At 34.9% G+C, this 14,934-nt stretch overlaps 3 protein-coding genes across 4 annotated transcripts; 2 read left to right on the top strand and 1 right to left on the bottom strand.

The window, feature by feature from the left end:
- Window positions 1-6,440: 6,440 nt before the first annotated feature.
- On the bottom strand, window positions 6,441-7,777 carry LOC108568754 (putative glutathione-specific gamma-glutamylcyclotransferase 2). 2 transcript variants are annotated; one of them, XM_017930026.1, is made up of 4 exons: window positions 7,201-7,777; window positions 6,994-7,136; window positions 6,903-6,941; window positions 6,441-6,844 (listed from the first exon to the last, which is right to left on the bottom strand). In XM_017930026.1, the coding sequence occupies exons 1-4, from the start codon at window positions 7,322-7,324 to the stop codon at window positions 6,479-6,481; spliced, it is 672 nt and encodes a 223-aa protein (XP_017785515.1). In that variant the 5' UTR covers window positions 7,325-7,777; the 3' UTR covers window positions 6,441-6,478. The 2 variants fall into 2 exon arrangements, with proteins under 2 accessions (XP_017785515.1, XP_017785514.1); XM_017930025.1 differs by having other exon boundaries at window positions 6,994-7,777.
- LOC108568721 (SRSF protein kinase 3-like) lies at window positions 7,605-11,564 on the top strand. The gene is made up of 8 exons (XM_017929958.1): window positions 7,605-7,648; window positions 7,696-8,139; window positions 9,160-9,375; window positions 9,427-9,706; window positions 9,764-9,926; window positions 9,982-10,214; window positions 10,272-10,542; window positions 10,596-11,564. Exons 1-8 carry the CDS (start codon window positions 7,605-7,607, stop codon window positions 10,793-10,795), a joined length of 1,851 nt encoding a protein of 616 aa, XP_017785447.1. The 3' UTR covers window positions 10,796-11,564.
- Window positions 11,565-12,292: 728 nt separating this feature from the next.
- Window positions 12,293-14,268, top strand: LOC108568726 (selenide, water dikinase-like). Its single transcript, XM_017929963.1, has 7 exons — window positions 12,293-12,522; window positions 12,603-12,704; window positions 12,767-12,915; window positions 12,978-13,093; window positions 13,144-13,334; window positions 13,390-13,602; window positions 13,652-14,268. Exons 2-7 carry the CDS (start codon window positions 12,650-12,652, stop codon window positions 13,807-13,809), a joined length of 882 nt encoding a protein of 293 aa, XP_017785452.1. The 5' UTR covers window positions 12,293-12,522; window positions 12,603-12,649; the 3' UTR covers window positions 13,810-14,268.
- Window positions 14,269-14,934: the final 666 nt, after the last annotated feature.

A 14,934-nucleotide genomic window follows, 5' to 3' on the forward strand; every position in this document is an offset into this window, starting at 1 on the left:
CCTTCAAATAATTGGACTAGGAACAAAATATACTAGTCTCGATTAAGCGGAATCACCTGTATATGTAAAATGTTTTCAGCATGTTTTACTGAATGAAATCTATGAGTAAAGCAGAAACTGCAATAAAATATTGCGTTATCGACTGAAAAGGCCCTTAATGGAAAACGAACAGAACCGAGATTTGTTGCGAACAGTGGCAGGATTACGTTTAAACGACTGAGCATCGATGATTCCTTCTATCCTTTTTTTTATTTTCTATTATTTACTATGGATAATTATGTACTGCGCTCGTAAATCCATATTTTCCAATAGATTAATTTTAAATTGCCAACATAAATATTGACTCGATAATAGGCGAAGTTCTATATGTATGTGTGTGTATACCTGGGGTTTCGTATAATGCAGAACAGGTGTGCCTCGAAAGGGATTAATACCTGTGATTCATAACTAATGCTGCTGCCGCATCGCATCGGTTCACATATTACCATATTAAGGGGGTGCAAGGAAGTGGCGTATGCCTATGTGTATATGTATATATATACATATACACATGTGTGTGCGTTATTACACCCCGATTCCATCTGTTGTTACTAACATATGACAGTTGAATAACGCGACCGCCGCGTTATGTAATCCCCATTCACGTTTTTACAAGTGCTCACTAAAAATTATATTTAAACCCCTAACCTTACGTGCAGCCGATGCCAGTTTTCTAGTTTAACTACAGAATTAATACCGGACGGGCTTATCTTTACTATCCATAACTGCGATGCTGATTTGGAATCCCATGTAAAGACTAAAAATAATCTACGACCCTTGAAGCATCGAAAATAGATGAAACAGTCTAAATATTTGAGACGCTTCAAGGTGGGAGCCTCGAGGCACCCGTTCTACAAGGGATTAACGCGAGCTGCGGAATTTGATCTCGTTTTAAGTAGAAGTAAATTAATTGATCGAACGGTAACCCTCGTGAAAAGAAGATGTATATATATATACTTACCAGCTGAAAAGAAAGGAGATATAAGAAAAATATCGCATTATAAGCTTCCCCTAAAGAAATTTCTTTGTGAGGGCTTTATTAGGGTGTAAGCTTATACATCAGAAGTTCCGCCGAAGAACAAAGTATATCTTTGTAGGATAAAGTCCAATTAAGGATTTATCTGGGAAATATATAAGAAATAATCTCCGAGTAATGGCACAGATTATTGCCGTTGCTTTCGACCATTATGATGGGACGTGCCATCAACAAAAAGAGAAGTGTATATATCTGTATACACACAGTTATATAATCGTCGAAAAGAAACAAAAAATATGATACCGACACATATCGGTATTTTTTTTTATAATGCGTCTGTCGAAATGGCCGTTGGTAAAAATTAATTAAAAGCAAAAATAGTCGGGTTTTAATTGCGATGCAATTTGCAGATGGGACAATGGATTTATTGGTGGAACGTGACAGTCTCTGGGGACCTTTGTGCATTGTGTTCGACCCCCCAGACTCGGGGCCCTCAGGCTCTTATATTGGTGAACCGCTAAAACACGCACCTGATAAATTGATTGATTCACCGAAAGCTTTCATTCTAATTCGACACCATTTAAACAAAATACTCAATCTAATTATTAGACGAGATTTCAATTACTGCTCATATACTCTTTAATTTTTTCAAATAATTTATTTACAACCACACAATCATAATTATTACAAAACCATTATGATATTATATAACAAAATACATTTTAGATTAATGTATATCATTTTATTCTATTCCGATGTACATTTTCTAAAGATTAACATTAATTTAATAAACTTTGTATTGTCCATACTGTAGAACGCGACTCACTTGTGTTTTGTAGTTTTGTTAAGAATTTTAGAAATATTTCGCGGACATGTAGACAGTTAATATAGAAATAAAAATTAATATAGAAAACCGTTTTTCCCAGCTAAAACACCGAATTTAAAATATAAAAATAAATAATTTTACATTTCCAAACAATAATAATGACTTTCATTATTTCATAAAACAAACAGAAAATCGAAAAAATAAGTCTTATTCTTGAGTTACATATTAGATGGAATAGTATAGAGGTCATGAGTATACTTAAAAAAAAATGTGATGTTTTAACTCTCAATTTTATCAGTGAATGAGCAGAACATTGCAAAATTGTAGAGTTCGTTAAAGTTGAAAGACTAATACTTTATTCATCTGATGTTTTAGGACGATAAGATGTGAATTTATTAACATGTGAAGGCATATTTTAATTATGTCACGTGATTTAGAAAATTTGAAATCTGAAATTAATTATAAACTGTAAAGATACAAATTCAAAATGGGATTAGTAACAATTCTCCTTTATTTATATTTTTTGGTATTACTGAAGAAAGCAACATTTTGATAAGTCATTTATTGTTATTCGTAGTATATATTTTATTTTTATATATTAAATAAAAAGAAAATAAGTTGTAAAAATCATTTTTCTTTATTATTTTTTTTTGTGAGAATTCGAAAACCGGTTTTATAGAAAAGTTGAGAATCAAAAACCGTTTTATTTAAGTCGCTTTTTGTATAAACCCTAGTTTTAAGTCAGTTTATTTGTTTTAATAGAAATGTCATTGAAAAGTATGTAATTATTATGTAATAATTGTTATGTCCAAGATGGGAAGCTGTACCCAACTATGTGTAGAAATGTAGTTTTTTTTTAATGATAAAGTTGTTAATATTCATTTAAAGAAATTTTATTCAATAAATAACTTTGTCAAAAAATAATACCTGATTTTGTAGAATTTCCTGCTTTTAGTATATTATAGTTAGTTTTAAAAAATATTTTTTCCATTGTGCAGGAAAGTAGACATATGTGGCATTGAATATTTGTGTAATCAATTCACGTAAATATTAATGCAAATTTATGGCAACTTCAATGGCAAAAATGAATTCATGAATAGTAAGAAACAAGTAAACGGAATAACTGATTTTCGTTCATTGAAAAATACCCAATGTCAAATTCCAATTCATATATATATATTTTTTTAAAATCATTATGTATCTTTGATTTAATGAAATTTATTGTAATTATTACTGTTTTTAATACTATAACTTAATTATATTAATATTTGTGCAAATCTAATGAAGTAATTAAAATTATTCAGAATAAATCTTAATAAAATTTGAATTTATGCAAATGCAATAAATTAAAGTTATTAAGATAATTTCTTAAGTAAATATTATTAATTATAATGATTTAAAAATATATTTATTTGTATGCAAATTCAGATAAAGTAATTAATGTTGTCAATGTTGTCTGGAATTGTTAAGAATTAAACAATTGTAATGAATATCGATGTAAATGATTTGTGGGTGAATTCTATCTTTGTACAAATCCAATAAAGGATGCGTGTGAGGCGTGCAGATGTACTACTCTCACATAGGAATGCGAATCGATTAGATTAATTGGCGCAAATCGGTTTACGGAAATAATATGACTCAAGGCCAAGAGAAGGAGGAGTAGTTTTTCTACTGATGATAACGTAAACATCCAAAAGAGCTCATCCATTATTCAAGCACGTTATTATTATTACCGTCGTCCGATTCACTATCTTAATTTATTTCTGTAACACACGATTTGCTAGGTAATTGCATGGCCGAATGTACGCATTCTCAGGGAAAACAAATGCATCCGAACATATGCTAAATGATTTAATTATAACGCCATTAATGATAAAATAATAACAAAATGCGGCACGTGCGATCGTCGCAGCACGATTAGATCATAGCAGAGATTAGCTGCAAATATGAATTAGCACGCAAACGCACGTTCTGTTTGTGTCTGGACTGCCCTGCACAACATTTCCTAGGCTATGCCATTATAATCAGAACCCCCCTGATCCGATCTAATATACTATCCAGTTTTTTTTTACATATATATTTCAATGTGTCTACAACTTCAAAACATGTTATGTATTATTAAAAAATTATAAATAATAAAATTACCCTTATAACTACTTTATATGTAAAATTAACCAAAGTTAATCAACGTATTTCTCAAAGACTGATTCAACAAGTAGTAGTAATAGTACTAGATTAGTATAAACAAAAAATGTAAAGATACTGTTTTGACAGTAAAAACGATACAACAACAGTGAATATTTAGCTTTGGTTTCTTAATAATGAATTTATCTTTCGTACTTTTCTAAAGAGAAACAAAAATGTAAAAACACTGCTTTTTCGTAGCTTCAAACAAAGTTTTTCAAAGTTTGACAGTGAATTACTCTTAAATGATACAATAAATCCAATATATACATTTTAAAGAGTGAATATTTGGCTTGAATGTTGTTGTTGTTGCTCAATAATGAACTATGTAAAGACACTGATTTTTCAATATTTAAAAAAAAAAAACGTTTCTTCAAGTTTATCAGTAAAGTACGGCTAAATGATAAACGGTACAATATATACATTTTAATTTAGCTTTAATTTAGTTGCTTAATAATTAATTTATTGCTTATACCTTTCGAAATAAAAATACTGCGTTTTCAAAGCTTAAAAAAGCATTTCTTCAAATTTGACAGTAAAATTTAAAGATTGAGAATTTTTTTATAATTAATAGTTGATAAATCTGATGATGAATAAGTAGTAATAATAGTAATCTCCTTAAGAAAAACAATTACAAAAACTATTATTCTTAGATAAACGAGATTTAATTATCGAGATAGCTTTAGATTCTTCTTGTTTCTTTCATTTTCGCATGAAACTTGGGCTCCAGGACGGACGGTTTCAGTCAAAGCATTAAAATTGATTGCGCTTAGGAAACACGAACGTGGGGATGGGAATTGGCCGAAGTGCAATAATTTCACGGTTTGGTAATTATACTAAAGTATGAATACGGGAGCCGCACGAGCACCGGGCGATATCAAGTCGCTTTTACTGCTTCCACCTGATTTTATGATGATAGTGTGTGTATTAAATCCGGCGAATTCAAACTGGACGGTAGCATTAAATAAATTAATGGCCTCGCGTTTGTTACCCGGAAAATTTAGAGCCAAGCTCTCGACGTTTCCGCCTTTAATTATTCCCAACAATTTACGGTCCAAATCGATCTAGATGGAAGTTAGAAAAGTTACACTTAAAGGAAAACCACTTCTGTGTGTGTTTCTGTAATGCTTTAAAGGAGAAAGTTACGGATTTGCTCATAAATACACACAAGGTGTAGTGCAACCACACTACCTATATCCTACTGGTCTTTCCTTCTATTAGTTCCAAGTTAGTCAACTTTTCAAGATCATTCAGCTATATACTTTCCTTGAAAATATTATCCTTACAATATTCGTATTACAAAAGCACCATTAGTTTTATACTTAATAAAATATTCTGGTAATATGCAACATCATCAGTTGCTAAGAAAACAATTAAAATCTAATGCCACGTATACTTATATTGTTTTAATTTTAACAAATTATTGCATAATTGTGACTTTAATATAATTTTACTAGTTTTTAAAAATGACGGCTTTATTTAATGCTTTCAATTATTATTATATCAAATTTACAAAACAGTGTTGTAATTATTAGCTACGATGTCTTTAATATTGGCTTGAACATTAATAGTTTTAATTTATTTTTACATGGACTGCTGCACAACTGAATTGTGTTATACCAAGAAGTGATCAAGAATGTAAAAAAAATAAATCCTGGTGTTGTTTGGTATGCAACCACACGTACACTGTTGACGATCAATACGAGTAGCGGGGTATTTGAACGTTCCAAGGAAAATGCTTTGTATGGAAAACAAAGAAATGCGTTATTACCATCTAATAAAATATTGCAAAACTTGTCAACCTTCGGTTAGGGACTAGAGGAAAGGAATAAAGTAGAGAACAAGTAGTAAAAGAAAAATGTAAGTTTCCATCGAGAAAATGAAAATGTTGTTTCGCGGCCAGTTGTAATTAGCGCGAAGGCAATTAATGAAAACAAATATATCACGGCATTTGCCGCGCCGCGACTTTGATTAATCTGTCATAGGCAAGGACTACCACTTAAGTGCGCCAAGTGGATGCATTAAATACCTTTCACCCAGCTGGACGACTTTATCCTGTACCGAGCAGTTATTGCGTCGCAACAAGAAAATTGAGCAACTACTTGAGTGTGGCGTTCGTTAGTGCTGGAAATACGTATTCGCATTATGCGAATAATTGCTGTTTATCACCTGACCGAGTGATTTGCGTAACTGTATTTTATGTAATTATAGGGGGCTTTTCAATGTTGAATCAAAACCGTACCATTGGCCGTGGCTAATCTCTTATAATCTAGTTATTGTACAGGATTGCGTATTACAGCGTAATTGATTCGAATAGCCACGCACAGAGGTATCCATAGTTGGCCATTATAGCAAACGTAATTGGCTCTGTATCGCACAGTATTCATGAATTTTGAGCTAATGTGATTAGGTCCATTTAAGCGGAACAAAAGTAATAATTTATTAACAAAATACTATGTGGAATGTGAAATCCTTTGGACCATCGCTTCCAATGTGAAGAGGTGGTCGTCGTCGACTTCGGGCGCAATGTCACGCATTGCCATCGCCAGATTGAAGATGTACTCGGTATTTGGACCACTGGGCCCAACGCAGCAATGGATCTGCTTTGCAATAGATTCCAGGTCTGCCTCTCCGGCGTACTGGAAATTATCGCTGGTGCCTACGTAAATGGTGATATCAAAGGGCTGGATCGTTTGATCTTTGGGGTGGAAGACCACAGACTTGCGCTGGTAACCACCCTTCTCACGATAGTCCAGGTGATCAACCACATCGGCCACATCTGCATCGCGGATTTTGTACGCTACACCCCAAACCTCGTCCTTAAAGAAACAAATGATTTTAAACTTTTGAACAACTTCTTGATATTTACGCACTTACATCAGCGCTGCTGTCAATCAGCGTAACCACTCTCCCTGGCTGAAAAAGTTTGAAGTTGGTTTCAGTATTAAACTTTTTTGTTTTGGCTCACCTTTTCAGGCGTTCCCCTATGATCTGTGCTATGCTGGTAGAAACGTCTAGAGAATCCCTTCACATAACCTATTAACTTTTTTTCATAAGGAAAATCCACTTTCCAGATAAGCGAACCATAACCGAACACCCACATGCCGAGTGCTGTGTCGCATAAAAATTTTGTTATTTGACTGGCTTTAAAATTTTGTTTCCAATATTTACGTACACGTGAATTTTGAAGGCAGCAGAGACATCGACCTTGGCTCACTTGCGTGCGGCGACAGTGGGACAGAATACAAACGACATTTGAAATCGAACAGCGCAATATTTTTACATTCTTCGAATAACATTCAGAATTCTTCGAATAAATTAATGGTTTTACTCGATTTGTATAATTCGAGTGCATTTGCTTCGTTGGTTTGGTTTTAGTCGACAATGCGTATAAGGATATAGATGGATTTGGATAATCAATTAAATAGCCTGGCGTGGCGTCGGGTATTGAGCGTTTTTCCAGGTCGCACATGCGCTCGCTCCTCGGCGATTGCAGTCCTTCGTGGTCCTCGCCAGAGCCCTTACATTTTCCTATGTCGCGATCCAATACATATCACCAACACATTCGCAAGTTTCATTATGACTGATTCATTGAAGGTCCTGAAAGACAGGCACCAAAAATCGTACGCGTCTGAAGAGTCGTTCGGGATTTCGTTGGGAAGGTGTGAAGAACAGGCCCCAACCTGGCTCCGGAAGTCCCCAATCTGCAGCCCTCGAACCGTGGAGCTGTCTCGAGATCTAACAGCCGCGATCAGGAAGCCCCCGAAACAGTTGCCACGGAGAACCCATCCAGAGCTAGGGCAGCGGTCATCGGCGAGCAGCAGCCTTCAGTCCTTGCAGCGGAGAAAAATTACAGGTTTCAGAGGGCCGCCGACGCCGAGACCAACATCCTTCCGAGGGCATACCGCATCCGGTATGAGGAGCTCTACGAAAACAGGTCGCAACGAGACGATTTTTTTTATCGCAGCAAAAATAATGGCGGATCGAACCTCTTGTCCTTACAAGAGCTCAACGCCACCAGTTCCATCGATGACATATCCATCGACTACACGTCTTTGTCGCTATCACCGATACACCGCAGGAACGACCCATCGTCGCACAAAACGCGCTCCTAGTAAGTAACGAATGTAGGCAATAGACACACTGCATAGCGTATATGTTTGCCTAGATCCCAACAAAAACACTATCCTGTTTAACCGGAAATGTCGCTAATTTTAAAATACTACTTTTACATCCTTACCGTGAATCCATCTCCATCTAACTGTAACATTTTAGGGGCCCTAAATAACCTACGGCAATAAATAGCACCATCTAGATCCGAATTATAAGCTCGCGCCAGTCGGCCAAGGTCCAAAATATCCGCGTGTCCATTTTTAAACACAATAATTCAGATTTGTTTGTGTCTGTGCACTTGAGTTCTGCGTGCCGGCCCCGAAATAAGTCGAGAGCCCTAAAAGTTTCGATTCCGCGTTGCTTTGAAAGTCAATTCGCTGAGAATGCATCCGCGTCAGCATCCAGCAACAATCCAAAGATGCTCCAGCTAGGAAACCCAGGTCCCTCTAAATCTGGTTAGATAGGTCTTGAATGATGATCAGATCATTCGTCGCTGGACTCCTTTGATTAGAACACATTTAATTACATAATGCTAGGTGACGTGCGTGCGGCTATCGAAAAGTTCGTAAATTGAAACCGTGCCAAAACTCTCCTTTTCGAAAGAGGAAGGAATCGGCGGGAATCATTCAAATTCAATCCAGTACGCAGTGATCGGGTAATACGTAAACAAAACGTATGAAAAATGGAGGAAAACGATGATTTATTGTTTTGCCCAGCATTCAACACCACCTTAGACGAAGGCTCGCTTCTAGAAGTGCCTCGGACGAATTACTATGTTGTGTTTTTCCTTACTTTCTCACTGCATTTCTGTGTATCGTTTGTAATGGAGGGCGCGAAACATATACACCATTCTTACGCCACAAAATCCCCTCTAACAGAACCCGCACATACCGAGCATGAATCGCAGCATGTACAGATCAAAGCAATGAAAGCAAAATCAACCTCATGTCCAGCAAAGTTTTCGTAAATCGTTGTACACTATTTTAAAATGGTGATTTAATATATTTCTGTTGCGTTCCAGCTGCGACAGAGGGAAGCCTGCATGCGAATACACTGAGGATGATTTAAAACAAAGGCCCTCGGATCAAAATTGTTCCCAAGAAAATCTTAATGAGTATAAGAAGGGCGGCTATAAGCCCATTTTGATTGGTGAACAATTGGGTACCTATACCGTCCTTCGTAAACTTGGGTTTGGACACTTCTCGACCGTTTGGCTATGTTCAGATAATAGAGAGGAGTAAGTCACTATCACATACATACAAGCAACAACTTAATGTTTTTATTTCAGCCAAAAATATGTCGCTATAAAAGTTTTAAAGGCTGTTCATTTGTGTGATAATATGGCCAAGGAGGAGATCTCGCTGCTTACAGAACTCCGAAGAATTGGCTCCGATCATCCAGGCAGGAAACACATCATTGAAATGGTGGAACATTTTGATGTCAGCAGTATAAATGGTAATCACGTATGCATCGGATTCGAATTAATGGGCCCATCTCTGCTTCATTTAATTACTCAAAGCCATTATCAAGGCATTTATGAAGGAGCTGTTAAATGTATCATACGACAAGTATGTTTATTAACTTAACAATAATAACAAAGGCCAAAATCTAAATACATTTTTCAGGTACTTCTAGGACTATCTTACCTTCATAATAAATGCAAAATAATCCACACTGATCTGAAGCCAGAAAATATACTTATCAAAGTAAACGACGCTTATATAAAAAACATGGTTGATAAGACTACGAGATATTCCGAACTCGGTTTACCTATGCCCAGAAGTTATAGTGAGTATCATAAAGTACTTAAGAATACACTGTTAGATATATGGTTTTATTGCAGTTTCTTCTGAAAATTATGCTACTCAATCATTCGAAACTTTAATCAAGTTTGCATATAGTAATCCTGTGATGAGCCCTGACGAGCCCGAACGTGTTCAACGAAGTTCCTCATTCCCGTGTTTATCGGATCTTACGAACGATGGAGAAACTACGAAAATCTGCACCAGAAGCGAACTGTACGTTAGTCCAAAAATCGAAGTCAAAATAGCCGATATGGGCAATGCATGCTGGACGGTAAATTGATTTCTGAAACTTTACATAGCTGCTTTAAATATTGTACTTCTATTTAAGACTGATAAAATCGAAGGCACAATTCAAACGAAGCAGTATAGGGCACTCGAGGTTCTGCTAGGAGCCGACTTCAATACACCAGCAGACATCTGGTCAGTAGGATGTATAGCATTCGAATTAGCTACTGGAGAATACCTGTTCAATCCAAGGCACACACAGACATTTAGTTCTAACGAAGACCACATTCTTTTGATATATGAATTATTAGGAGGTATTCCTCCTTATATTGCCTCCCGTGGAAGGCGCTCGCATAGATACTTCGATAGCACTGGTAAGTTGATACTTACCGGATGCTTCACGACTAAATGTTTCTTCATCCACAAGGAAACCTGATTATCTGCGAAATGCCGTTGCTGCACATTTGGAAAACCGAGGATGTACTAGTAGAGAAATATGGATGGAAGAGGGTAGACGCAATCCCATTTGCAGCTATGATCAACGCCATGATCGAACCGGATCCGGAGCTGCGGATTACCGCTGATAATGGACTGGTGCATCAATGGTTGAACGATAGCTCCTCTTAATAAATAAATAAATAAATATCTGAAGGAGACGTTTGGATTGAAACGAAGAGATGACGTTTATATAACAGAACAGAGGTAATCCTCCTTTACTTTAGTGGGAACGCTATGATGAATTGATGTAGGCCCTTTCAGCTGTTGCGAAGAAAACACGAATAATAGAAAAGATTAATAAGAAACGACCCTCAGGTACTAATTATACACCAAGTACTCTAGTATCATCATATGGTAGTCGGTTTTTGGGGCCAAGACACACAACATTTTTTTGGAGCCACCTCACTCTACTGCCGCCAATTCTAAAACGTTCATAATTAAACACAATGTCGAGGGGCCCATTCTAATCGTGTTACTTATACTTGTATAAACTAACACTTACACACGTACACAAAGGAAACAACAACAACATATTAAATTGAAACAATGATAAGAATTATTAAAAATAAAATCATAATTGTGTTACTTTTAAGCTATGTATTAGAGAATTTAAATATATTAAACTAATTAATTAATAAAACGAGAGAAAAATAATAATGTTAGCTACTGTTAAACAAATTTGGAATCTATTGTAACTAGTAAGATTATTTATTTGTAGTGTAATTGTTTAGTTCGCTTGTACAAATATTACGAATCATACTTCTGGTATCATCACCTGGTATGGACTTTGAATTTTTGTTTTGTTTTTTGTTGATTCAAGAAGATTACAAAGAAAGGTATACTGCAGTATAACACCACTTGATTTCACACCTAAAAAATGGTTAGAAGACTGAACTACTAAGTTACTTAATTATTTTTTTGTATTTGTATTTATCTCTGAACATTACATGTTTCTTATTATGTTTTCGTTCATCTTTGAAATTAATAAAACTTATCATATATATACGACTCTTTCATTTACGAACACCAACAAATAAAAAACTTTTATCTTATCCTTAACACATTTCTATAGCTTGCGATAACGACATTTTTGTTGCGTAACATTGCTTCGAAATATCAACTATAGTTTTCATCTAACACATAAAAATCGCAATGATTCAAATTTTAGACACTTTCTAATTTTTGTATAATGTTGTAATTTTAAACAATTATCAAATTAAACATATTAATTAAACATAAAAATGGGCTTTAAAATACTGCCCGCGAGCACTTTAAAATTGCTTTGGTAGGTACCACGTTGCCGATACTTCTAGATCTAGATGTAAGTAAGACATTTGACCTCAATTATCTATATCAAAATTATCTCCTTTTAAGATGAATTAATTATATCTTAAGTATAAGTAGGAATTTCATTTGACCTAAATTTTGATGCTAATGACAAAGCAATTTTAGAGAGATTAATTAGTGTAAATTACTTCTTAATCGCTCAGCGATGTTGTATTTATTTAAAGATAATGTGATTAGCTTGCTTTGAGATGAAAATACATGCATGTATGATATATAAACCTTAAAGTTCCCGCGCTTGCTCTACGTTCCCCCCACTAAAATCCGTGCCTATAAATACAGCGAGATTACTCAATATCATTCAGTCGTGTTCAAAATGAATGAGAGCTTCATTTTGTACGGAAACATGATGGATCGTGGCGCGTCGATATCTAGCGCTAGCGCTGTGATGAGTAACGTCACGGAACTAACCAAATTTGCGGATCTACGGGGATGAGGATGTAAGGTCCCCCAGGAAGTTTTAACAAAACTTCTGGGGGAGGACGAAGGTGCCAATGCAGACAATAAGATAGGTAAGACTCTGGAAACAACGCCCAGCTCGCAGCTCACATCTGTTGAATGCATGCATTAACAAAGTCTCCGTCTTCACTAGGTATAGGTTTAGACTCATGCGTGATACCCCTTCGCGATAATCTATTCATGATCCAAAGCACCGACTTCTTCTATCCGCTCATCGACGATGCCTTCCTGATGGGTAAATTACGTCGCAATATCGTTTGAAGGTCATTGGGTCAATTGAATTTTTTTTATTTGCAGGTAGGGTAACCTGCGCAAACGTTCTGAGTGACCTCTTCGCTATTGGCGTCACCCAAATTGACAGTCTAAATATTATTATGTCAGCTTGCGAGCAAATGACACCGGGAGAGCAACAAGCTGTTATCCCAACGATTATAGCTGGAATGAAGGTACTAGAAACGTACCACTAGCTTATAAAAAAGCTTATAATGAAATGTTATTATATTTACAGAGCGTCGCTATGTCAGCTGATATAAAGAACATCTCGTTAAATCAGATTGTTATAAATCCATGGTGCATGATAGGTGGCACAGCAACAGCGATTGTTACAGAAAAAGAATTCATTAGGTAGATACCAAATATTAATTGTATTCATAATTAAAGTTAAAATATTACAGCCCCATAAACGCACAAGTTGGTGATTATCTGATCTTAACGAAACCACTGGGAGGCCAAATCGCTTGTCTAGCACAGATCAGAGCACGTGAGGCGGATAAATGGGAAAATCTTAAAAAACACTTCACCCAAAGCGAACTTCATGCCGCCCATACCAGTGCACTAGATTTCATGATGACTCTAAATAAAGACGGTATTGCTAAAAAAAAATGTAACTTTCCATCATATTAAACATATATATTTTTTAGCGGCCGAACTAATGCACAAGTATAACTGTCACGCTGCTACCGATGTGACTGGATACGGTATTTTGGGTCATGCGCAAAATTTAGCCAAGTATCAGAAGAATAATGTAAAATTCATTCTTCATACCATGCCGGTTATTAAGAATGTCTTGAAAATGGCAGAAGCGATGGGCATGTCCCAGAAGTTACTCCGAGGATCTTCACCAGAAACATCAGGTTAATTTAACAAATCTAACAAAACGTATTCTAATTATTTGTTTATTAGGTGGTTTGCTCATATCCATCAATAAGGATTGCATCGAGAATTTCCGAGAGGATCTTGTAAGGATGAACGAAGAAGCTAACTGTTGGATTGTCGGTATAGTCGAGGAAGGAGACCGTACCGCCGAGTTATCCCAACACCCAAATATCATCGAAGTCTAAACCTATAAACCTGTCAGCATCTTCCCATTATGATTAAAATCAAGGAAAGTTCTTCGTAATTGTTGGTTTTATGAAGTTAGGAATTTGCTGTTGTCTGCATGCAACTTGAAAATACCTATAATTGTTACCCGTAGTTAATGTTGTTTTAGCGAGCACAGAGATGTGAACGGTATGTTATTTATGATGCAGGTCTTCTTCGCCTTGATTGACGACTCTGGGTAGAAGGATATCTTTGCTACGGGAAGAAGCGCACATTCAACGATTAACGTATCTTCAACTTGTGTCTCAATTAATTAGGAAAATTATATACCAATATGATATCTACTAAAATTAATATATAATCACTATTATATAAAGATCAATTAATTAATCAAAAAATGTTACAACTGTATATGAATAGTCTATTTGAAAAATAAGTCAATTACATAAGACTAATACTTTGCAAACAAAGAAACCAAATATAAAGAAAATATTATATAAATGTATTAAGTTCAATAAAAAAAATAAAAATGTAACCTGCTTTTCATTTACTATGGTCAATTTTATGAATGTGTATTATATTGATTGGGACCAATTTCAAACAGAAAGTTTAGTATATTATATATCAAACAAAATTAACCAAAGTATATTATATAACGAGTTGGACAACACTTACCCTCATCTGATTATAAAATAAAGTAATAAAACAGTTGACTTATAAAAAAAAACTGAAAACGGAAATTTTCAAAATAAATAAATATGAAGTGCAAAAATATGAAAAATATTAAATATAGGTAGAAAAATTTAATAAGCGAAAAAAAAACCTCTAATATCTTAATTTTAAGACAATTGAAACAAAGGTAACCCTTATATTTAGAGTTAAATTATGTCTAAAGTTTAGAAGTCTTTTGTTTGAACTTTTAATATAATAATGAGAATAAATAACATATTGTCGTGCCAATTCAATTTATGTACGACATATGTATTATACTTTAATTACATAATTATTATCATGAATATATAAGTTACTCAATTATTTAAACTTTATTTTTTATTTGTAATTAAATGAAAGGTCAATAAATAAAACACAAAAATATTGTTTGAACAATTGTTTATTAAAATAATAAATAGAAAATATAGAAATGC

This window comes from Nicrophorus vespilloides, unplaced genomic scaffold (assembly GCF_001412225.1).
Source record: "Nicrophorus vespilloides isolate i.1.1-1 unplaced genomic scaffold, Nicve_v1.0, whole genome shotgun sequence".
In the NCBI taxonomy this organism is placed as follows: domain Eukaryota; kingdom Metazoa; phylum Arthropoda; class Insecta; order Coleoptera; family Silphidae; genus Nicrophorus; species Nicrophorus vespilloides.